At 43.8% G+C, this 25,291-nt stretch overlaps 1 protein-coding gene across 3 annotated transcripts in view; it reads left to right on the forward strand.

The window, feature by feature from the left end:
• The window catches only part of Tbc1d1 (TBC1 domain family member 1), a 186,126-nt gene that overhangs the window by 119,540 nt on the left and 41,295 nt on the right, over nt 1–25,291 (forward strand). For all 3 annotated transcript variants that reach the window (XM_032917081.1, XM_032917082.1, XM_032917083.1), the window contains one exon: nt 23,502–23,687. In XM_032917081.1, coding sequence (XP_032772972.1) covers nt 23,502–23,687 — 186 coding nt within the window. The remainder of the gene's footprint in view (nt 1–23,501; nt 23,688–25,291) is intronic.

Genomic DNA, 25,291 nt, shown 5'->3' on the forward strand with positions numbered 1-25,291 from the left:
TGAGACTGACAAGTTTAAATTAGCAAAGTCTGACAGGGCTAGCGCTGCTGCCTCTGAGCCTACAGAGGCTCGGTCCCTGTATCCAGATGGTTAAATGTGATGCTGCCCTCACCACGTGGAAGCAAAGCTGCGTGATAAATAGGACACCGAGTTTTATTCCACTGGGACGAGACAACTGTTTCCACAACGAAGCAAACACAGATCATGAAATGAGATGCTAAAAGCGGCTTGGTGGCTTAAATATAAAGTTCAGGGCTTACCGATGCTCCCACATGGTGGTGGCTGCTTACCATTGTTGTCTCTAAAACCCAGGAAAGCCAGTGGCTCTCTGGGTGAGGACTCGTGGCACTATTTGAAAGGACCATACTTGGTAAAGTATTCACTCCATCCCGGGTGGGATCACAAGAGTGCTAGTAAATCAAGCAAAGCCAGGGTAGGTTGAGTGTGCTCAGGAGTTCATCCGAGGGCACGGCTGAGGGCACGCACACACTGGCTTCTCTGAGCAGAGGACAGAGATGTTCCACCTTGGAATTAAGTCTCTGATTGTCAGAGCCTCACTGTTCCTCCCATAGACAAGTGGGAGCACTCGTCCCTGGACAAAGTTGTGCACACACTTGTCTATTAAGTGATTTTGTCCATTCATGGATCAGAACATGGATTTCACTAGCTTTAATGAGATTGGGATTCTTTGGTGATCTTGTTGAGGTGGGACCAGTTGCATCCCAGGCTGCTCCTCCATTTCTGAAAGGCTTTCTGCCCTACTGATACTGGTGCAAATAGCCTGTTTTGAATAGATAGTGCTTAGAGTAGGCAGCTACAGTGGGTATTACCTGGGTCTTCAGGCCTAGCTAGTCTCTGTGAGGCTGCTCTAGGCCTCCATTAATCACGGGTTTCAATGACTTTCTTGTTTTCTTTGTGGAGACAGGGCCTCCTGCCTGCTGGGCCAGTGCTCCACCACTGAGCTGCCAGTGACCTTAGACGAGAAGGGGTGTGCGTGTAAGGAAGCAGGGTGCAATGGGATGCAGTGATAGGGAGTAAGAGGGTAGACACGGACCTGGGAAATCCCTGTCTACCCTCATCCTCTACAGGCATTGCCCAGTGCTCTGCTCCAAGGATGTACTTTCTACGCAAGTTTGTTTTCCTTGTCAAGGACTCTCACCTAATTGTCAGGACAGCACAGGATGCTGGAAACCAGCTTTTAACTAGGTAGTTTGTGGTGCACATCCTCTAGTTTCTTTTCTCAGCGTACCATCAAAAGAGAACTCTTTGTCATTATGAAATAATTTTTAGGCAGCTCTCCACTTGGAACGGAGGAAATCTTTTTGTTCTGTTTGTGCCAGGGAACAGTTTTAGTCTTCATCTAGTTCCTTTCATTTAAGTATTTCATATCACAGTGTGCATTTCACCAACAATAGATGCCTTCAGATCTTGACATGTCTTGAAAATGGGAAGGAAAGTCTTTTTGGCATAAATAAGAATGATTTATTGACTCGAAACCCATTTTGTGAGTATATAGTCCAGTGAAGACCATGTTGAGAGATTTTTTTTTTTTTTTAGCTTGTGAATACAGTTAGATCAGCCTGCCCTACTCAAAACATGAAGAACTTTAGGCTAGATAACCCTAGATGTAAACAGTTAAGGCCAAACTAAAGCATGTAAGGAATCTTCAGTGTGACTTCTATGTTACTGGGCAAAAGGTAGGAAGTACTTAGTGACTTAATTTGTTTTCAAGAATTTATGTGTCTTGGGGAGATTTTAATGGCTGACGTAGTGGAATGATGCAAACACCATATCCACCTCTGCGCAGTCGTTTTGCCTTGTTCAGGGGTGTGTCTTTCACTGGGCCTCACAGCCATCTGGGGAATTCGTTGTTGGAAATGGGTTGACCCAGGCTGACCTTGAACTCACTGTGTAACTGATGCTGCCCTTGAACTCTTGATTCTCCCTCCAATTCCGAGTGCTGGGGTGCTACAGGTGTGCCTGGTTTTTGTTGGTGGTTGTATCTTGTCTTTCTGGGTTTTGTTTTGTTCTTTAATGTAGTGCTGAGGTTGGACTAAGGGGCCTGTGGGGCAGGGACTCTACCAGCTGGACTTTATCCCTGGTCTTCCTAGGAGGTTCCTAAGTACCCAAGATGGACCTGTCCTCCCACTGCCCGAGTCAAGGTCAGACTTTGTGGGCTCTTTTCCTTTAGGAAGCTTTTGACCTTTGGTATTGCTGTCACATCAAGACGTGGCAACCTCGGGTGACTGGAGAGCCTGCCACCACTTGGTGGCAGTGTTTCTCCCTGGTCTTGGTGGTCCTGCTCTCCTATGCCCAAGAAAGAACTTGTTTCCTTCCCCAGTACTGTTCTGTTGGAGTTAAGATAGTTGTACTTCTGCCCACTTGCAACTTATTTGAATAGGGAGTTGTGATTTCCGCAGGACTTTATGGGAAGAGTCTCTTTTTCTCCAGGATTTTATGGCAAGGACAAAAGCAGATAGTGTCCAGTTGACAGATGTGATTATTTTTTTAATTACCCCTCCTTGAGATGGGATTTGGCTCTGCAGGGCTTACTTGGAAACCTCTGCTGTAGCCTCTCAGATACTGGGGTTCCAGGCATATTCTACCTCCCAGGCAAGATTGATTTTTGTTCAATTTTACCTTGCTTTTCTGTGGTAAATAAAGACCTGTTTTGAGATGGAGTTTTTCTTTTCTTTTTTTTTTTTTAAATGTATTTACTTTATGTATATGAATACACTGTAGCTGTCTTCAGACACACCCGCGACACACCCGAAGAGGGCATCAGATCTCATTACAAATGGTTGTGAGCCACCATGGGGTTGCTGGGAATTGAACTCAGGACCTCTGGAAGAGCAGTCAGTTGCTCTTAACCGCTGAGCCATCGCTCCAGCTCAAGATGGAGTTTTTTCACGCCAAGGATCTGATTGTTCATGTGAAGTTTTTGTTTGCTCAGTTTTTGGTTTTGTTTTGTTTTTGTTTTGTTTTGTGTGTATATGTGTTGTCCTTGGCATATCATTCCAGAACCACTGTGACTGCCTTGGCTGGCTGCTCCTGCCCTTGTTAACACTGCTACGCTAGCACTGTTACTTTTCCCGATGTGCCTCTGGAATTCAAACAGCAAGTTCTTCCACTTCGTGAAGTGATCTGAAAACATCATCACCCTGATCACTTCTGCTTGCTAAGGGAATAGAGCCGAGGTTTCTATCCTCAGCATAGGAGCTGGGTGTTCTGGGAGTCAGGTGACTATGACTTGATTGCAGCACCCAGCTGGCAGGGACTTCCTCCTTGGGGTCAACTGACTATTCAGAGCATGTGTGTGTGCCCCAGGACAAAGTCCAAAGTGGAAAGTTTTGATTTGTTTTTCTTAATTTTGAGGCAAGGACAGGGTCTCACATAGTTCATATTGGCCTTGAACTCTGTAGCTAGGGCTGGCCTTGAACTCCCAATCCTGGAGTACTGGAATTGCAGATGTGCTTTTCTTATCTAGCTTAATTTGTTACTATTAAAGGTTTCAGTAAGATGTCGAAGTGTGACAATGGCAAGAAGTTTGCAATGTTTTCAGGGGGATCAAATCTGTGGACTTAGTGAAGGCTGGGTGTGACCAGCAGGAGGGTGCATAGGAGGCTCCATGTCTTTACCTACAGCTGCCCTTGGGTGAATGTCTGCTGATATTTCATACTACACCAGCCTACTGGCCTCCGAAGCTGTATACCCTACAGCCTCCTAAGGTACAGGGATGGTCCTGAAGGGGAGGGTAGCATGAGCTCTGGGAAGGGATTCTTTCTTTGGAAAAAAAAAAGTTCATTTAATTTTACTTAAAAAGCAACTCTACTGAGATATAGTTTGTACACTGCACAAATCACCCATTTAAAGCCCACAGTTCGGGCTGGAGAGATGGCTTAGTGGTTAAGAGCACTGACTGCTCTTCCAGAGGTTCTGAGTTCAAATCCCAGCAACCACATGGTGGCTCACAGCCATCTATAATGAGATCTGATGCCCTCTTCTGGTGTGTCTGAAGACAGCTACAGTGTACTTATATATAAGAAATAAATCTTTAAAAAAAAAAAAAGTTGTAAAGTCTATTTTTAAAAAAAAATAAATAAATAAAGCCCACAGTTCAGTGTCGCTGTCTTCAGGGATTCGCTCTGGGCCCTGTGCAGCCATCACTATAGGACAAGCTAAAAATCCTAAGTCACTAGAAAAGGAATTTTCTAATCACCACTTCACAGTCCATTGACCCTACCCCTTGCTGATAGGCAATCACTAATCTACCATGTCTCTTTTGCTAATCCTGGGCACTTCCTGTAAGTGCATCCCCAGAATTTGTAGCCCTCTCTGCTGGCTCCTCCCACTTCTCGTGATGTTGTCAGTCTTCTTTCATGTCTGTGCCTTACTCTCGGATGGAGACTAATGCTCTAACCTGTAGATGTGTTCCATTCTGCTCAACATTTCCCAGTGAGTAGACATGGGAGTTGTTTCCACTTCTTGGCTATTAGGAACAACGCTGTTTCGAGCATTGATGGAAGAGAGGTTTTGTGGATGAACATTAAGAAAGGGAGTTAGCACTATGGATGTGACACAGTGGTAGAGGTTTGCCTAGATACATGAGATCTGGGGTGTGATCCCGGCCTTGAAGAAAAAGAAGATTTTAATTGTGGGTTGGTGCAGAACCCCTTCCCATGGCGAGAGCCTGCCCTCTGACCCCCTGGGCTGGTCCTGCCAAGTGAGAGCTGGAGGAAGGGGTATTGGCACTTAGGTTCTCGCTGGGGCCTGGCCTTGTTTGCTTTGCTTTCACTTCAGTCTGACTCTCTTGGGTACTGGTACTGTCCCCATGAGCTCATGGGAAGTCCGATCTCCAAAGAGCCTTCCTTGGGAGTCCCACAGCTTGCCTTCACCCTGGGAACCAGCCAGAGGGCCATAGGTTAATGGCGTTTGCAAAGTACCACATCTCTTTCAGTTATCTGTAAGCTTAACATACCCCAGAATGCTTTGGGGAAATTGTAGAAACATAGGCTACTGGGCATCACCCCAAATTTCTGGAGATTAAATTATTTGGGGAGGAACCCTCAAGCCCCAGTGACTTACAGGAAAAGGGCCCATTATCATCTGATCTAAATTCTGCTTCCAAAAGTTCTAAGTGAACAGTAAGATAGCATTAGAATGAAAAACAGATATATCCTATAGCGGATTGGGGTGCCACTGCACACCCTGTCTTCTTTGCATAAAACTCATTGAATACTAGCAGTAGTCATTGTAATTATCCCCAGTGTGTCTTAGGCCTTTCGTGTCTCTGCTTTTGCACATGCTGAGTTTCTCAGTGTCATTACACATCTTTAGAAAGACAGTGGGAAGTTTGAACAGCATACATGGCCCCCTCTGTTCTGATAGTTACTACAGCTACGTTCCAGTCAGTTCCGACTAACATTAAATTCAGGCTCTAGCTGCACAGATGACCTGGTCACAGTTTTAGGAATACATACCTGAAAGTTTTAGCTGGTTTGCTCACTTCAGCTAGTTCCTGATCAGAGTGAGGCTACATCACAGGAAGAGTGCACCTTGACTTGGAAGGTTTTCGGACTTACCTGGTAATTCTCTAATAAAGCACACATTTTAGGCTTACCAGGAACCCCGAAACTCTGGGGAGGGAGTAGAATCTGTCTAGTAAGATGGTTTGGATCCTTTACATTTAAAGGAAGGAATGTTTGTCTCTGAGAGATGGTAATGCTGTGTATGCCCCGTGCGTGGGCTGGTGACTCCAGGGTTACAGCTCTTGGCACTTGGAGCGAGTTCTTGCTTTTGTAAAAATCCTGAGACAGAGCCAAGAGATGCATTATGCTGTTGTCTAAATGGAGTTTTCCAAGTAAATTTGTTTTAACGCTTTCATACAAATGAAAATATTTGCAGTCTAGGTCCTAAAAGATTTTAAATACCTTTTCCCAAAGCAAGAGCACTGTGATTATTATGGTCTTGCATAATTCTGGATATGATTGGTAGTGGCAAACGATAAATTTTATGCTTGAGACTACTGAATTTTCCACAGATCGCTGAGAAAGGTTCATGTCGTCAGTGTAGGCTCTGTTTTACCAGGATGAACAGCAGTGTCTGGACTCAGCCAGTTATACTGTTTTACCTCAGTCCCCAGTCTCTGGGATTTTGTGTTGCAGTTCTGTCTTCCCCAGTTACCAAGAGAAAGTTTTTCCTTTCTCTGTTAGTGCCAGCCTGTTTTCTTGCCAAGGCTTGAGTATAGGGGTGTGGTGGGGTAAAATAGAAGCATTTGGCTTTCTCAGCTCTCTGAGACATCCATGGGGCCTTGGGTGTAGATTGGAAGGCATAAAAGGGGGAAGGGGAGGATTCTTCCCTTCTTGAAGTCTTGTTAGTTCTTATCAATGCTTGCAAAGAAGGAAAGCAGGCATGCAACACACTGAGGAAGTCTCTGTGCTTCTCCCTAAGTCTGCAGTCTCAGTGACACCTGGTGTCTGTCCCCATGAAAAGCAAGCTGCATATACCTAGCCATGTATTCCCCAGCACATAACCAGCTCGGTGGATTTCCTTTATTCTGTGGGGTCAGTCCCTCCTTACATCCTGAAGCTCAGTTAGTTTGCTTTGTCCTGCTAGTCTCTCATTTCCAGCCTCAAATTTGAGATCATTTAGAGATTGTGTCTGACCCAATGTACAGTGATGTAACCACAGAGGGTCTCATTTGTCTCCTGTGACAAGTATGGTCAAGAGGAGTGTAATGGCTATTCCTGGTTGTCAACTTGAATATATCAGGAATGAACTACAATCCAGAATTGGAGGGCTCACCTGTGATCCAGAACTTGAGTCTGGAAGACATAAGTTCTGAGCTGGATCTTGGCACGGAGATCTTGAAGCTCCGAAAAACTTAGGCCCAGGCAAGGTAGTACACACCTTTAATCCCAGGAGACTAAGGCAAGGAGATCTGAGTTCAAGGTCAACCTAGGACAAATCAAATCTCAGATCCAGGCCTGGTGGTGCACACCTTTTAATCTGTTCCACACCTTTTGCTGGAGACCTACACAAGTATGTTGGAAGAAGGAAGATGCACTCTTCACCTGCTTGCATTTACTTGTCAACACATCTGTTGGAACCTCCTTCTACAGAAGACCAGCCGAAACAACCAGCCTCATGGCACTGAGCAGCTACTATAGATTCTTGGACTTCCCATCCACAGTTGCCCGTCGTTGGGCTAATTGGACTGCAAACTGTTAAGTCATCACAATAAATTCCCTTAATATAGAGAGACATTCTAAAGTTCTATGACTCTAGAGAACCCTAATACCAGGAGCACTGTTCCTCTAGTTGTTTCTGTAATGTTACCAGTGCACCTGGCCTCGCCTGTGGTCACCTTCCCCTGACACTCAGTCCTCCATCCATTTTCCACCATCTCCAAGCCAAACAAAGAAGGAACCACCAAGGAGGAGGGCTGCGATACTCAGTTGTAAGCCCTAATGTCCAGAGAGTAAAATCCTCCCACAAATGCTTAGTGGGCTCCCCTTTGCATCTCATTGTCTGAAGCCTTGTCTCCTAGCCATAGGTAGTGACCAGGGAAGCTGGGAGGCTTTGTTTTGCCTGAGTTATTGCTGCCTTGTCTGGTATTGGGGAGTAGGGCTGGGGTAGGGCTTAAGGACTGTGTGGCACTGCTCTGTGGAGGTCTATCTATTGCTTTCTGTTAGGCTGTACATTCATGCAGCCATGATTTTACACAGGTGGTTTCTCTTGCCTGTAATGTGCTTCCTGCTTATTTTCCCCCTCAGTACGAAATCTATCATGCTTTAACATACCAACATTTTCCCCTTTACTCATGGGACATAGTCGGCCTCTCCATTCTTAATGTTACTAACCAGCTTCTGGGGTGCTGTTTTTCTTACCTCTGGTTATTTGTGGTAACCCAAGACACTGGTTAGGATAAACTGGTTAGGACACATGTAAGGATAAACTAACCACAGTTCAAAGCAACAAAGATTTAGCTCCTTGTGGTAACATTGTTTAGGTGCTCAGAGGCCACAAGTGAGCTCATACAGTATTCAAGAGCACAGGTTTAGAATACTCCCCATACCCAGTTCTGTAGTACCATCCCAACAACCCCCGTCACATTAGATGTGCTGCCCAAGAAAGATCTAAGGAGATTTCTCAGTGTACTGCCTGCCCCTCAGAACTACTGATGCAAGTGTATGTGTTCTCTGCTCACTGATGTGGTAATCTACAGGCAGAATCAATATTGCCAACACTTCTCCCCAAAAATATTTTTGCTGAGAGTGTGTGATGGATATCAAGTGTCTCACTTTCAAGGAATCCTAAAAGCAGGTGAGGATGTTGAAAGTCATCTGTTCAACTTCCTTATAGATGAAGAAGCTGAGGCTTATGGGAACAGAACCTATTGGTCGCCAGGCCTTTTGGTGGTAGATTCTTCTCTCTGATTCTTAACTCTTTGTATGTCTGAGTGTCACCAAGCAGCTTGTCTTCCCTGAGCCTCTTCCTGTCTTACTCATTTCCAGTTTATTGACAGGAAGTTGTTCTCAGCTTCTTAGCCAGCTCCTGTGCTCACCGTGTGGCTGTGCCCAAGAGCTCTCAGGAAACAATGGAGGAAAGTAAGCCCATCTTCCTCAGTGGCTATTGAGTTGTAAGATCAGCAGCTGGCTCACCCATGTGGAGACTGGGGACCAAAACTGGGTCCTCTGTAAGAGCAGCACATGCTGTTAACCACCGAGCCATTTCTCTAGCCCCTTGAGACTCTGGACACTGATGGCAAGCAAGGTGGAAAGATTCTTTTTGTACTTAAATTCTTGTCATCAATACCCTAAGGCTATAGATTGAGTTCTTGATAGCCTGGATTTTTTTTCATGCTTAAACAAAACAAAGAAAACTTAATTTAGTGCCTCATTTTTATATATGAGAAGACCGAGGTCCACAGCCCCAATGTTTACAGTAGCCTTCATTTGCCCTTACTTAGAGGAGTCTAGAGTCAGTGTTCAGAGTGGCCTGATCAGAAGCTTGGAGATGGGCTACCATGGGCTTATGGTGCTGCTCTGCTTTTCACCTCTCAGTCTGTGCCTGGTCCCTATCTCTGCTCCTTGTTCTATAAGATGTGTTACCAGTCACCAACTGGAGCTGTGAAGGGCAGCATTGCACAGTGCATCAGAGCTCAGGCCTCCCACACAAGGACAAGTGTGAGTCTTCAGAAAACAATGGGGAACTTTCGACACACATCCACATGGAGATCTAGAGCTCTGGAGTGCTGTGATTTCAAGTATCAATGTGACCTTTGGAAGGGCCGCCTGCTTGCAGAAATCTTCCTCATACCAGTCATCTTTGCTCTCAGGCCCTTCTTCCCTTCCCAGCTTGGGTGTTTCAGTGGGGAATCTGTAGACTCTTTTGCACTGCCTCATTTCAGCCTGCAAGCCTTTGTTTCTTGGTATGTCATGTGGCAAAACAAGGCAAAGCAAAACTCCCACCCTAGTATGGGAGGGCACGCCCATAATCTCAGGAGGCTGAGGCAGGAGGATCAGAGAGTTAAGGGCAGACTGGACCACACTGTAAGACTTATTTAGAAGAAAAAAACTAAAAAGTAAAACTCTCTGCTGGTGGGCTGGAGAGATGGCTCAGCGGTTAAGAGCACTGACTTCTCTTCCCGAGGTCCTGAGTTCAATTCCAAGCAACCACATGGTGGCTCACAACCATCTGTAATGAGATCTGATACCCTCTTCTGGTGTGTCTGAAGACAGCTATAGTGTACTTATACATAAAATAAATAAATATTTAAAAAAAAAAAAAAACTCTCTGCTGGTTACTAACAGCCACTGTGATAATATTCTACTATTGGCTTCTGGCCATTTGAGAGAAGACCTTGGAGATACTTGGTCAGTTGGAGAGTTAGGAAAGTGTCCTGGTATTGATTTCTATTTTTTCCAAAATGATTTTTGTTGTGTAAAACACATATTTAACACCTCAAAGTGGTTAAGATGGTAAATTTTGGTTATGAGTTTTCCTCTTGTAAAACTGAAACCCTTAAAGCCATTAACACCCTTCCCCTATCCCCAGCCCACATTAACCTTTGGTCTACTTTCTGTTTCTATGAATGCAGCTACTTTAGGTGCTTCCTGTGAAATCATACAGCATTTGTCTTCTTGTTTCAAGTTTCTTTAAGTGGTTCCCTCTCACAGGCTTTTTTTATGGCAGGTTTTCCCTTTTGAAGGTCAAAGTATACCTGTTGTGTTTGTGTGCTACATGTGGTTTTGCTTATATCCACTGGACGTTTTGGTACCCATCTCTTAGCCTTTGTGACTAACACTGCTGTGAACTTGGATGCAAATGCCAGAAGTGGGGTGCCCAGTCATACGGCCCTTGTGTTTCTAATGTGCCACACTCTTCACAGCATTGGTGCCTTCCCGGTGACATGCCCCCCCCTTGATTTCCCCCCTCTCGTGTGTTCTCTCTCTCTCTCTCTCTCTCTCTCTCACACACACACACACACACACACACACACACACACACACACACACACACACACACACACCCCTCTCACCTACCTTTGCTATTTTCTGGTTAATTTGATAGTGGTCAGTCTAGTGGGTGTGAGGTGATTACCCCATCCATTGTGGCTCCTCTGTGACCTGTTGGGCTAACAGTGATTTTGTGATGTCCTTCTCCGTAGTATATGCAGGTATAGCATGGAATAATGACAGCATCTACTGACGGTAGCTGGGATGTGGGAGCAGTCGATAGAAGCTGTGATCACGTAGGATGCAGACAACCTCATCTCTTAGAGGTTTTAGAAAACAAAAATAGGCACCTCTTCCACAATCACAGCCACCTTGTTCTGCTTTGTTTCTGACACAGACTCTCGCAGTGTAGGCCAGGCCAGCCTAGAACTGGAAGTCTTCCTCCTGAGTGCTTAGATTATAGGCTTTACTGCCATACCTTTGTCCAGATCACTTTTAACATCGGAGACGGTCACTTTTGCAGAAGAGTTATATTGTCAAAAGGAAGTCTTACGGCGGCCTAGACCATATGCTGGTTGTTTGCCTGGTTGCCTCAGTTTGCCAGATGCTTCAACAGTTGAGGATACCTGAGGAGGATGCTATCTCCTATGGTGATATGTCCAGGATGTTTGCCCAATCAGGAATCCTTAGTGCTGTGTTTTCCATGGAGAGAGGCCACAATTTCACATTTAACAAGCTGAACATTATAGGGGTTGGGGGAAGAACTAGGTCCACTATTTTTAAGCTTCTTGTTTCGTTGCATGGACCTCCCTGTCCCCTCTCCTCAGCAAGCACCAAAGTGTTTCCCAACTCTCAGGCTTCCTTTCATGGAGTCCAACCTTAGATCACACTCAGATAAGCATTGTGTAATAGGTGGGCGGGACTAGAATTTCAGAAACACTTGCCTGCAAGGCAGGTGGGGGAGGAGGGCAGCAGGGGTCCTGGCTACAGCTGTCAGCCACTCAGGCCTGCTGAGCATCTTAGCTGCAGGTCCCTGTGGGATTCCAGTCCTTACCTAGCCACAGCTTTTCTGATTCTTCCCTTGCTCGTACATTTCCGCCTACACTCCCCCGGGACTCTCTCCCTGCGGTTCTTATACCACCACCTGCTTCCCAGTCCTATTCCTTGCCTTCCCCAGCACGAAAAAGTGTCTGCCCAGCATGGGCTGCCATGTGACCCTGCTCATTCTTTAATTGTTTCTGGATATAAAGCATCTAGAGCTCCTCTCCAGAGATGAATCCCTGGTGTGCACCCCAGCTTGACCTTTATGATCCAGGGGTCATGATTCCCCTGCCTCAGAGCCTTGGTCCAACGTGCATATGCTCAGGCGCTTCAGACCCTGCACCCCATCATGGTACTTTAAAGAAACAGTTGTTAGCTAGAGAGCTACTCGGAGTGTAGTGCTAGCAAGTGCTAACATGCAGCAAAAGTTCACCCAGAGGCCAGGGAGAAGATAAAGACATATTACGAGTGCATATCCTTGGGAAATACGGCTGTAGCAAACTTGCCCATTAAAAGTGTATGTTTACATAAGTGTGTAAAAGTCTGTAAGTATGTAGATAAATATTTTACAGTTTCCCTGGCCCGGAAAGGGAAATTTGGACTGTTTTTGAAAGTCGCCATTTGTGACAGTCTGCTTGTCCTTCCCACCAGAGTTCTCTCTGTCCATTGTGTACCACTCCTCCTAGAGAGGGCGTGTGTGTGTGTGTGTGTGTGTGTGTGTGTGTGTGTGTGTGTGTGTGTGTGTTAGAATCTCTGCTCCAAACAAGCTGCTTCACTGCACTTGGTTAAATATAACGTGGGTTGGGAAATCGTGCCCTTAGCTTTCTTTAGTATATTTTTCTGTTGTGTTGAGTGACTCATTGGTTTCTGTCCCTGACTATTTATGTTCAGATCTGGAGGGTTTTTTGGAAGGAAATTTAGTGTTGCTCGTTTTGTGTGGGTGGTAGATTTGGGTCAGTAGGGAGGGGCCCCTTTCTGAATGCATTTCTTAAGAAAATGGTATTAATTTGAGTTCAAACAATTGCCTTTGACTAAGATAATGAGATTTGCCCAGTGTTTGAAAAGTCAGATATATTTTTATACTTTGTTTAATCATCATGGTGCACATGATGGATAGAGTCATTGTTTAACTGAAATTTATTTAAAGGTACTCCTGAGGCTAAGAGGTTAGCTCAGGGGTAGAATACTTTATGAAACCCTCATTATGATTCCCAGTACTGCAAAAATAAAATAAATACAAGACATGCCTGTTATCTCATGTTACAGTGGCACATAGTATGACACACCAGTTAAGGCAAATGTATGAAAATTTAGCTGCAGTGCATACTAAATGCCCAGATCCAGGGCCTGTAAACAGGTTTGTGAATTAGAATTTCCAGTTGTGTAAGCCTTGTTTGCTGGGTCTACCCTAGAGTTTATGATTTATCAGGCCTTGGTGTTTGGGACTGAGACTGCATTTCTCACAAGCTCTCAGGGTTGCCTCTTGCCAACTCTATTAGGGCCATACTCTGAGAAGCAGTCCCAGGGACTCAGCTCATTGCCAATGTGACCCACATGCTGTTGGAGGGACCTGAAGGCAGGTTCCTCCTTCTGTGCCCATGGTAAACTCCAGGAAGAGGTTTGATCAGCAACTGTGGTCCTAGACATCAGCAGTGTAAATGATGAATGCTGAGTGCTCTGACATGTTTAGGGTCAAGTCCTAGCAAGGGTAAGTCCTAGCAAGCTAACCACACGTGGTCCCTGGCTTCAGACTCTCTTGGCACAGAACTTGTGGCATGTCTTCTTTTTACTTCTTCTCTGCACGTGCATCAGAGTGGAGGTCTAGCTTAACAGGTGGCCCTTTGTTTGTTGACCCAACTTACCGATTTGACCTATTTCTTACAACTTACTGCACCTCTTTCCTTCCCTGGCCGGGGTGGGCCTCTGTGGCCTCTGCCTCTGTCTGCTCCTTTGCCTACACTGCACTTCCTGAGGAGTGACTTTCCCTGGCCTTGGCAGCTGTCCTCCAGGGCTCAGGCCTTGAATGCCCCAGCCCACAGAGGAGTTGTTAGGTTGGCTCATTGGTCATTGATGCCCCTCCGAACTCTTGTCAACTCTGTTGACGTGCCTTCAACCACTCCTGACACTGTCTAGAATAGGGCCCACTCAGCTGTCTCCTTGGGAACAGAACTTGATTTTATTTTACCATTGTTTTGGGCTGAAGTAGATGTATGCTTGGTCACAGGAGGATTAACACTGAATCTGCCATATGTTTCTTATAGAGTTATATGTGTATAAAGTTATGTATGTGTTAAATATCCACCTATCTCTACAGATTTCAGTGAGGAGAGGGGGTGGATGGATGGGTGAATGGATGGATGGACGGATGGACAGACAGACAGATAGAGAATGTGATTTAAGAATAAAATTGTTTAGAGAATTGCAGCAGTCACTTGCTACCAATATAATGTGCTCTATAGGGCCTTGCCATGTTCTGTCACTCTGATTTCTATCTCTTCTGCTCCATCTTCTCAGGATGTTCCAGACTGCCCTGGTCCCCTTCTCTGGGATCCTCGTATATTGTTTGTGTTTGGGGTTCAGAGTATTGGAGAGGCTTGCACCAGTGCTGTGGTAACAGAAGAGAGGTTCCTGGGACCCCAAAAGGCAGGAGCAGGGAGCACAAGCAGAGTCATCTTGGGGCAGGGAGGCATGGTCACAGAACTGAGCTTTGGGGGTGGTAGTGGGAAGTCAGCCAGCCTCACAGGAGAGATTGTCCATCCCTGACATGCTGTTCAGCAGCCATGGGTCCTGGGTAGGCCAAGCAGGGATGAAGGACCCCTATTGTTGGAGGAAGGCCCTGAGGCCATGCTGCTAGTTTTAACATGGAGCAGGCATTTTTCTTCTCCAGTGTTTTCAGTATGTGAGTGTTCTTTTCAAAAAATCTTCAGTCCAGGTTGGAGCAATGGCTCAGCATTAAGAACATATATCATTTTTACAGAAAACCTGACTTTGATTCCCAGCACCCACATCATGCAGCTCACAACCGTTCCCAGGAATCCAGGGATCTGACATGTCTCTCAACTGGTTGGGCACTCACACATGCACAATACACATATACACGCACATAATGCACATGCACAAAGTAAGAAAAACATATGTATAAATAATGAAAACATTTCAATCTATGGAGAAATCTAAGCTGCACAAAGATTTTGCCCACAAATTCTGGTTTTAGAACAACGTAGTCACTAGTGTTAGTCAGAATCAAGAACTGAACCTTGCCCAAACACAGTGTGCTCTTGGGAGCTTTGCATATAATTCCCTATGTGCCCTGTTGGTGACCTAGGAGAGGCTGGGAGCCTGCTTGTTTGGGTGTGAATGACTGGGCAGCATCAGTATGATTCAGCCCATGCTTCTCTCCATCTCCTCTCTGCCTCATTCTCATACCTGAATGAGGCAGGGGGATGAGTTAGTCTGGGCTCTGAGGTCTACTTCTGGCTCCACTAACTAAGCCCTGTGTTCTGAGTGTTTCCAGTGAGCCCTAAAAATGTTATCTGGTGGTATGGAGGGAAAGTTGGTAGGCATGCTACCTAGCACCTAGGAGTTACCCAGACACATGACTTTGAGCCTCAGTTTTCACACTGGGGTGTGAAGAATGTTGAGTGAAGTCACCTTCTAGAATAGAATCTCTTTGATCCCTAATGCTGACTATTCTGAACAGTATTTGCATTCATCACTGGTTCTTCATCAGAACAGTATTGGATTAAGTAAATTAAATTTCATTTGTTTGGGAATTAATGTATAACTATTTCCTTTAAACTTATTTTTCTTGTATTTGGCAATGGATTTTTTCTCTCTCACAATGTATTCTGATTACAGTTTCCCCTGTGTCTACTCCTCCCAGTTTCTTTCCATCCCCTTTCTGTCTCATTAGAAAACGCAGGTCTCTAGGTATAACAATATAAGACATGGTAAAGCAAAAACTAACTCATCACAATAATACGAATTAGCAGAAGGAAAAGAACCTCAAAAAAGGTACAAGAAACAGAGACACAGATACTCACACACTCAGGAATCACATTAAAACACTAACCTGGAAGCCATGATATTTACACAAAGGACCTGTAGGGTAAAAAGAAGAAAAAGTGTGTGTGTGTGTGTGTGTGTGTGTGTGTGTGTGTGTGTGTGTGTGTGTAATTTTTTTTTAAAGGGAGCAGCCTGACGACATGAGACAGCAGAGCTGTTGGCCGTCCACCACTGAGCATGCAACCTGCCCTTTAGAGTAGTTTGTTTCCCTAGTGAAACCCACTGGGAGAAAACTAAATTTTCATTTGCAAGGGGTTATCAATGGGACATAGCTTCTGGGCTAGGGATAGGGGCATGTGTCCACTTCTTTTAGCTCTAGGACTCCATCCGATACAGGCCCCTGCAGACACTGCATGCTGCCTCAGTCTCTGCAGGCATATGTGCACCAGTCCCGTTGATTGAGGGCCTTGTTTCCCTAGTGTGCTCCATCCCCTCTGGTTCTTAACTCCTCCTCTCTCCTCTTCTGCGTAGTTCCCTGAGCTTTGAGGTGGTGATCTGATGGAGATAGGCCTTCTAGGGATAGGTATTCCAAAGTCGCACTTGTTGCATACCACTGACTGTGGTCCCTTATTCCCATTTATTTGCTGCAGGAGGAAGCTTCTCTGATGATGGCTGAGTCAGGCACTGTTCTAGGAGTACAGCAGAATGTCATAAGGAGTCATTTTATTGATATTTTTTCTTGTTAAGGACAGGTAGTATTTGCTTTTACCCTAGGTCCCTGGGATATCTAGTCTCTTTTGGTAGCATCCAGAGTACCTTCCTGTACCATAGATGCTAGCATGTAAGGTGAAGGCTTTATTTAGGTACCTGCTTGATCTCTTTGCTCGGAGTTGTGTACGTATTATGGGCCTTGCTGTAAGCTTGTTAAGAGCCAGCTATAGTCTTAGCAATAACCCAAATTGTGTGGGAGTTTCCATGGAGCCTTTTGGGCCAACAGCTTAAATAGATGTAACCTAATTCTGTTACTGAAACTTGATTTGATGACAAGAGATAGCCAGTTGGGACTCTGTCTCCCCAATTATTTGATGGTTTCATTTAGATCTTCTTCATTCATTCAGATATATGTGTGTGTGTGTGTGTGTGTGTGTGTGTGTGTGTGTGTGTGTATGTGTGTGTGTGTGAATATATTATGAATACTAAATAGATATTATGAATACTAAATAGATATTATGAATTTTCTACTGTTTCTTCTTAGGTTTCCCTAAGACAGCCCTTAATTTTAGCTGTTTCTCCCCATATTTGTAAAAATATCTTATTCTGGTAATAATTGTCATCTTCAAGGCATACTGCCTTTGTCTGTTAACCTAGGCCTAGACATAGAATGTTTTCAACCTCTTGTGATTTGCTGCTGAACAAGCTCACCCTTTTTTGTGTTTTCTGATCTCTGGTCAACTCAGCTGCTTTGGCTCAAACTCTTCTCCAGGCTGACTGACTCAATCTGGCTTCTCTCTCAGCCTCTGAATGGCTCTGCTTAGCCTTAAACTAACTCTAGCAATCTGTTCTAGACTTCTGGCTCCTTTCATTCTCTGGCTTGTTCTCTCTCTACAACCTGTCTCTGTATAACTGTCCCATAAAACTGTCCCCCATACCCCCACACTGCTCACTCTTATATTACCTCTCTTTCCTCTCTTCTCCTTAGAATTGGGCATATCCAGTTGTGTCAAATCTTTCTCTGATTTGCCACTTTGTCTGCCACTCAATAAGACATCACTTTCAAGCATGGGTGCTTCCATCTACAAACTAAGCAAACTAACTTCACCTTCATTGTTTGGGATTAAATATTAGGTATATAAAGGTCATGTCTATATTCTAGCCAGAGGGATTAAAAGTTCGTACTAAGGCTGAGCCACACCACAACTAGAAACAGTTTTGTTTTGTTTTTTTAGCAGAAGGCACAATCTCAGGGTTCTCAATGTGATCAAGTATCCCTGCAACACATATTCCCTCCCTTGTTCCCCTCTTTCCTCCCTCCTCCTGTTCTAGCCCACATCCACCCATAACTATTTATACCTAACCTCTGTGGTTCTATGGATTGTAGCTTGGCTGTTGACTTAACCCTTAATATCCACATAGAAGCAATACACAGAATTTTTGTCTTTCTGGGTCTGAGTTACCTTACTCAGGATCATCTCCCTCCCTCCCTCCCTCCCTCCCTCCTCCCTCCCTCCCTCCCTCCTCCCTCCCTCCCTCCCTCTTCTTTCTTTTCTTTCTTTCTCCTTTATTTTGGATTTTTCAAGACAGGGTTTCACTATGTGGCCCTGGCTGCCCTGGAATTTGCCCTATGGGCCAGGCTGGCCTTGAACTCAGAGATCTGCCTGCCTCTGGCTCCCAAGTACTGAGATTAAAGGTATTGCACCCTTAATCCTGGATAGGATAGTTTTCTATTGCATAAATGTACTGCTTTTAAAAATCCATTCATCTGTTAAGGGACATCTTCATTTCCAGTTTCTGACTATGATGGATAGAGCAGCAGTGAGCATGGGTTAGCACGTGTCTCTGTAGGAGGATGAAGCACCGTGAGAGTGTATCTAAGAGCATATACCTGGATCTGAGATGTATGGCTTCCCATATTTCTGAGGAACTGCCAGTGATTTCCGTGGTGGCTGTACAAGTTTGCACATCCACCAACAATGGATCAGTGTTCGTCTTACTCCACGTCTTCACCAGGTCGAACTGTCGTTTGTTGTATTAATCTTAGAAATCCTGATGGGTGTAAGATGAATCCCAAAGTAGTTTTGATTTGAATTTCCCTAATAAATAAAGACTGTGAACATTTCTTTAAATGTTTCTCAGCCATTTGAGTTTCTTCCTTTGAGAATTCTGTTTTTAGATCTGTACCTGGTTTTTAATTGGTTATTTGTTTTCTTGGTATCTAGTTTGTTGAATTCTTTATATATTTTGGATATTATTAGCCCTCTACTGGACATGTAGTTGATAGAAGTCTTTACCCATTCTGTAGGCTGCCACTTTGTTCAAATGATGGTGTCCTTTGCTATGCTTAAGCTTCTCAGTTCCCTGAGGTCCCATAGATTGTTGTTATTAGTGCCCGTGCTAACAGTGCTCTGTTCAGAAAGTCTTTCCTGTGCCAATGAGTTCAAGGCTATTCCCTACTTTCTCTTCTGTTGTGTTGAGTGTTTTATGTTTTATCTGACTTTATGTTGAAATCTTTGGTCCATGAGTTGAATGTTGTACAGGGTAGTAAGTCTGGATCTATTTACTGTCTTTTACATACAGCTATCCAGTGTGACCACTGTGTTATTTCTGGCTTCTTTTTCACAAATCAGGTACTGATAAATAAGTGTGTGGATTTTGGCTCGTGTCTTCCTTTCTATTCCACCAATCAGTATGTCTGTTTTTGTGCCAATACCATGCTGTTTTATTACTATAGCTCTATAGTACAATTTGAGGTCAAGGATGATACCTCCCACAGTTATTTTTTTATTTAATATATGAGTGCGGAGGTTGGGGATTTAGCTCAGTGGTAGAGCGCTTGCCTAGCAAGCGCAAGGCCCTGGGTTCAGTCCCCAGCTCCTAAAAAAAGAAAAGGAAAAAAAAAAAAAAAAATATATATATATATATATATATATATGAGTGCTCTGTTGCATATAAATCTGCAGACATCAGCTCCCTTTATAGATGGCTAATTGCTGGGAATTGAACTCAGGATCCCTAGAAGAGCTCAGTGCTCTTAACCGCTGAGCCATCTCACTCAGTCTTCCCCCCAGTTATTTTATCATTCAGGATTATTATAGCTAATTCTGAAGTTTGGTGTGTGTGTGTGTGTGTGTGTGTGTGTGTGTGTGTGTGTGTGTATCATATGCAACTGTACACTGGTTCTTTCAGAATATGTGGAGTTGTGTTGGAATTTTAATGGTGATTGCATTAAATCTATAGACAGTGTTTGGTAGGATCACCATTTTACTGTACTAATCCTACTAATCCATGAACATGGGAAATCTTCCCATCTTCTGATATCTTCTTCAGTGTCTTAAAGTTTTTTATTATACAAGTCTTTCCCTTGCTTGCTTAGAAATATCTATGATATTTTATGTTAGTTGAGGCTGTTGTGAATGAAGTGTTGTTTCCCTGATGTCTTTCTCAGTCTGTCTGTCAATTGTTTGTAGGGGGCTACTGATTTTAGTGAGTTGACTTTGTATCCAGCCACTGTGTGAAGCATTTATCAGCTAAAGGAGTTTACTGGTGGAATTGAAAGTCACATGTATACTCTCATCATCTGCAAGTAAAGATCCTTTGACTTTTTCCAATTTCTTTCCCCATGATCTCCTTCAGTTACTTTTTTGCTGTAGTAAAGACGCCCAGTATTGTATTGAAGAGATTTGGAAAGGCTGATGACCCTGTCCTCTTCCTGACTTTAATAGAACTGCTTTTGAATTTGTCTTCATTTAAGTTGGTTTTGGCTGAGGGCTTGCCATACATTGCCTTTATTAAGGCTGTCCCTTGTATTCCTAATCTCCTCAGTTTTATCATGAAGAGTGTTGGGTTTTGTCAAAGGCCTTGTCTGCAACTAATGAGATGACCATGTGCTTTGTTTCTGTGGAGGATTACGTTTACCAGTTTACGGGAACCATCTTGGCCTCTTTGTGATGAAGCCTGCTTGACCATGGTAGATGATCTCTTTGATGTGTTACTGGGTTCAGTTAGCAAGTATTTTTGGTGAGAATATTTACATCCATGTTCCTAAAAGAAATTGGCCTTTCTTTCTTTGTTGGGTCTTTATATAGTTTAAATATAAGGTACCTGTGGCCTTATAAAATAAATTGGGCAGTGTTCCTTCTGTTTTTATTTTGTGGAATGCTTAGTTGAGTATTTGCATTAACTCCTTGAAAGTCTGGTAGAATTCTGCATTCAAACCATCTGGCCTGGGCTAGTTGTTGGGAGACTTATAATGACAGCTTGTATTTCATTAGAGGTTATAGGTCTGTTTAAATTGATTACCTGTTCTTGATTTAACTTTAGTAAGTGGTACTTATCAAGAAAACGAACTGTTTCTTTCTAATTTTCCAATTTGGTGGAGTACAGGTTTTTAAAGTGTGCCTTTGTGAGTGACTGGATCTCCTCCTGTCTTGCTGTGGCCACTTTCTCATCTCTGTTTATCCATTTGCATCTTCTGGCTCTTCCACTTAGTTAAATTGGCTAAGGGTTTGTCATTACTACTGATTTCCTCAAGGAACCAACTCTGTTTCCTTGATTCTTTGTGTTGTTCTTATATTTTTGATTTCAGCCCCGAGTTTGATTATTTCTCACTGTCTACTCCTTTGGTGTTTGATTTCTTCTTTTTATTCTAGAGCTTACAGCTGTAAGTTAGTAGTATGAGATCTGTCCAGTTTTTTTATGTAGGCACTTAGTGCGAAGAACATGCCTCTAAGAACAGCCTTCATGGTGTCTCAGAAGTTTGGCTATGTTGTGTATTCATTTTTATTCCAGTGTAGGAAGTCTCTAATTTCCTCCTTAATCTTTGTCCTGACCCTTTTTCCTCAGTCCTGTGAGTTATGTAAGCCTTGTGTTGTCCAGCTTTAATCCGTGCTGGTCAGACGGAGTGAGGGCCTTACTTCAGTTCCCTTGAGTCTGCTGAGACTGCTTTGTAGCAGAGTATTTGCTCAGTTTTAGAGAAAAATCCCATGAGGTACTAAGAAGAAGGTAGACTTTTTGGGGTAAAATGTTCTGAAAATAATGTTAGGTCCGTTTGGTTTTTAATGTCAGTTAGCTCCAGTATTTCTCTATTGATCAGTGTGGGGAGTTAATATGTGATTTAAGCTGTAGTAGTGTTTCTTTTATAAACTTGAGTGTTCCCCAGCTCCAAAAAAAAAAAAAAGAAAGAAAAAAAAATAAACTTGAGTGTTGTTTGGTGCATAGATGTTAAAATTGCAGTGTCCTCTTGGTGGAGTTTTACTTTGATTGGTTTTGAAGTCTATTTTGTAGTGTTTTTATGAAAATCAGACAAGCTTATTTGTATTACCCAATATAATGCCCCTGTGACTTGCAAGTAGGCAAAGGCAGAGAACACGGGGAAGGTAATTTATGCCTTAAACCTCACACCATCACTACTACCACCACCACCACCACCACCACCACTACTGAACAGTACTTGGAATGTTGCAGATCATCAGAGTTTCGGAGAAGGCAGAGCTGGTACTCTGTAAGCCTCTGTAGGCAGTTCCAGCAGAAGCCACCCTGGACCTGACACCAAGCAACCTAAACTATAGGATTATTCCTCATTCCTGGCTGAGTTACAGCCCAGTGTTAGGAGTTCAGATGGGCAGGTTATTTGGAGAAATTAAGCATTTTGTGCTTCAGTGTGAGCTCAAGGATCTCATAGTAGGGTTCCAGTTCAGCTTCAGGAAAGACAGTGCTAGTGGCTGCTAGGGAAATGAGAACTCAGAACTGTATTGGAGCTGGCAGTCAAAACAGGTTCTATGTGGGTAATTTTGAGGCTCAAGCTGCCTGTGAGTGTTGTTTCACTTGCAGATGTTAAGATCCATGTTCCTTAAGTTCAGTGTGCACAGGAGCCCTGTGAGTGCTTCTCATTATGTGAGGCCCAGTTGTATGAGGACCTCTGCTGCCTTTCAGTGCGAGGGTCACTGTGAATAGGTGTGACACTGTATATGTCTGTAAGATATTTGAGAGTTATGCTATCGTGCGTACCAGGAACATGATTTCTATAAAGAAAGGGATTTAGATTTATGAAATCTAAGGAGTTAAACAAAACACAGCTATTTGGAAACTGATGTGGGAACACGCAAATTGAAGTCGCATCTAGTGGTGAGCAGCTGGCTTCTGAGCCAGGCAGACAGTGGAATATCTGCACCAGCTTGCTTGTTAGATTGTTCTTTCTGGGCCTTAGTTTCCTTTCCAGGCGATTGTGTATGAGGATAAGTGACTACCTGTATAAATGTGTAGTACCACAAGTGTCCTGCACTCGATGAGGGATTGATAATAGTCCCAGCTCACACTGCCTCTTAAATACATTAAACTTCCCCAGAGTACCTAATGGTGTGGAAGGGAAAGTGCTTGTGTAAGCCAAGCTGCTATGTCCTCATGCTGGTTCCCTGCTGCCAAGCTGTGTGACACTGGGAAAGTCTTCAAACACCTATACCTTGTTTGTTTGTTTGTTTGTTTGTTTGTTTGTTTGTTTATCAGGGTTTTTTTTAAATATAAAACTAGATTTACAAAACTAAATACCAGAGTCATTACATAAGTGATTGTTTTACATAAGTGATTATAGAAACATAGTAACAGCTATATGATCAATTGTTATCAAATAACCCCAAAAGGTCATCTTAAACCCTAAAAGTCTCTTCAAACATTAAAAGTCTCTTCAGACATTTCCCCAACTACTGAAGCTTTTGCTTCCTAGTTAATGTGCCATTTATTTCATGTTTGTGACTCAAACATAATTTATTGTGGTGAATATTAAAATATAATTTTAAAATCACATTTATTTATGTGTATGTGAGGGTCAGGAGCAAGCATTACCACACCACACACTTGTGGACCAGAGAACAACTTTTGGGACTCAATTCTTCATGTGGGTCCCAGAGATTAAACTCAGGTTTCCAGCCTTGATAAGTGCCTTTGCCTGTTGTTATCTTGCTGGCCCCAAAAGCATACATTTTACATTCAGTGATGTAAATAGCTAGCTGAACAGTGAAATCTTAGCTAACTGAGCAGAAATTTCTGAGTTGGTAAATCATTTGACTACATATTGTTTGTTGATGAAAAAAGACCATTCTGAGGCTGGTGGGGTGACTCAGTGGGTAAAAGTGCTGACTGTCCAAGCCCAGTGTCCTGAGGTCAGCTGTAAGGATCCACATACTGGTAGAAGGAGAGAACTAACTCCACAACATTGTCACACGCACACATGGTTTTAAAAGGAAAGAAATACCATCCTGCAATGTCCTTTTTGTTTGTTTCCAGATTATTCAGAGCTGGGCGAGCTCCCTCCACGTTCCCCTTTAGAACCAGTGTGTGAAGATGGACCGTTTGGTCCAGTACAAGAGGAGAGGAAGAAAACGTCTCGCGAGCTTAGAGAGCTGTGGAAAAAGGCCATCTTGCAGCAGATCCTGCTGCTGAGGATGGAGAAGGAGAACCAGAAGCTGCAAGGTTGGTCTGGAGAGTGAAGGGAACAAAACGGATGCCTTACTTAGTCCTCGCACACAGCATAAAGTCTGAAAACAACACTGACCTCAAAGTAATAGTGACACCATTTACTTTCCAGACACTTAAAGAGAGTCCTACCAACTATCACATATTCCTGTGTAGTATTAGAAGCACCATATCTAGAACTTCTGAAATATAAGCTGCCATGTAAGCTCTAACTCTCAGAAGTGTTTTTTATTGGTTGGTTGGTTGGTTGGTTGGTTGGTTGGTTGGTTGGTTGGTTGGTTGGTTGGTTGGTTGGTTGGTTGGCTGGCTGGTTGGCTGGCTGGTTGGTTGGTTGGTTGGTTGGTTGGTTGGTTGGTTGGTTGGTGGGTTGGTTGGTTTTGTTGTAGTGGTGAGTTTATGGTGTTTAAGACCTTAAGGTATATAATTCCATTTTGTGTGGCTGTTCAGTGAGTTCCTGGGTAAAAGTTTACTTGGACAGATATCACCAATATCAAAGTGGCAGGAACTTGGAAAGTTTGGATTTTTGTAAACCACTGTCTGGATTTGAAATCCTAAAGATGCAGAGTGGGAAGTCTGAGTCCCCTCCCAGAGGAGACTGTAGCAGGATGTTCACTCATGGTACCATCCTTAATGCAGTTTGGAATTAGTGCGTTTCATTGAGCATCATGCTTGGTCACAGGTCTTTGTCTTCGAATAAGGACCCCAAAGCTTGAATAGAACTGAAAGTTACTAAGATACCAGATTTTAGGAGTAAACTCTCAGAATAAGTTGTGTCCCAGGAAGCCCTGCTGGCCAGAACTCTCTTAGCTGCTCTTCTTAGCTAGAGTCACAGTGGTAGGTAGATGTCCTCTTCATGATCAGGCATCTGTGAGTTACAACAGCACCCACACAAGGAATACAGCACCCGGCACAGGCAGAGAAGATATCAAATAACAAACATAGATGTTACTCTTGACCAGAAGGAAGTGAACTGAAGTAATAAAACCCTGTGATGTGGTGGTGGTCCAGCAGTTGAAACAGCTGCTTAGAGAAGAAGCCAGTGCTCTGTTGCTCAGAGTATTACAACTAAGAACAGGTTGTTTAGTCAGGGTGCAGTGAGCAGGTTTGACAGGTCAGTATTAAGCTTTTTCCTACTTCATTCTTTGTGGTATTTGTGTGGGGGTATGGGGGGGGCGGTGTTGAGACAAAGAGCATCCAAAGATGCTACTGAGTTTTTCTTTTTGTGTTGACCATCTATATCTACTGCTGGGTACAGGGCCTGCCCTTCAGAGTGGTTTATAAACGCCCTAGAGCTAACTTCTGGTAGGGGTGGGGGCTTTTGTCTACTTTTCCTCTCAGCACTGGGAGCCTTCTGGCACAGACTCACGCAGGCCTGTGCATGCTGCTACAGTGTCTGTGAGTTTATATGTTCACCAGTCCTGATAATGTTTAGAAGGCCCGTGTTTCCTTGGTGTCCCCTCTCTCCTTTGGCTGTTGCAGTCCTGCCTCCTCTTTCCTAAGGTTCTCTGAGCCTTAAGGGGGGGGAATTGATGGAGACCTCCTGTTTAGAACTGTGTGTTCAAGGTCCCTCACTCTGTGTATGTTGTCTGGGTGTGGCTATA

The sequence above is a fragment of the Rattus rattus genome, chromosome 11 (assembly GCF_011064425.1).
Source record: "Rattus rattus isolate New Zealand chromosome 11, Rrattus_CSIRO_v1, whole genome shotgun sequence".
In the NCBI taxonomy this organism is placed as follows: Eukaryota; Metazoa; Chordata; class Mammalia; order Rodentia; family Muridae; genus Rattus; species Rattus rattus.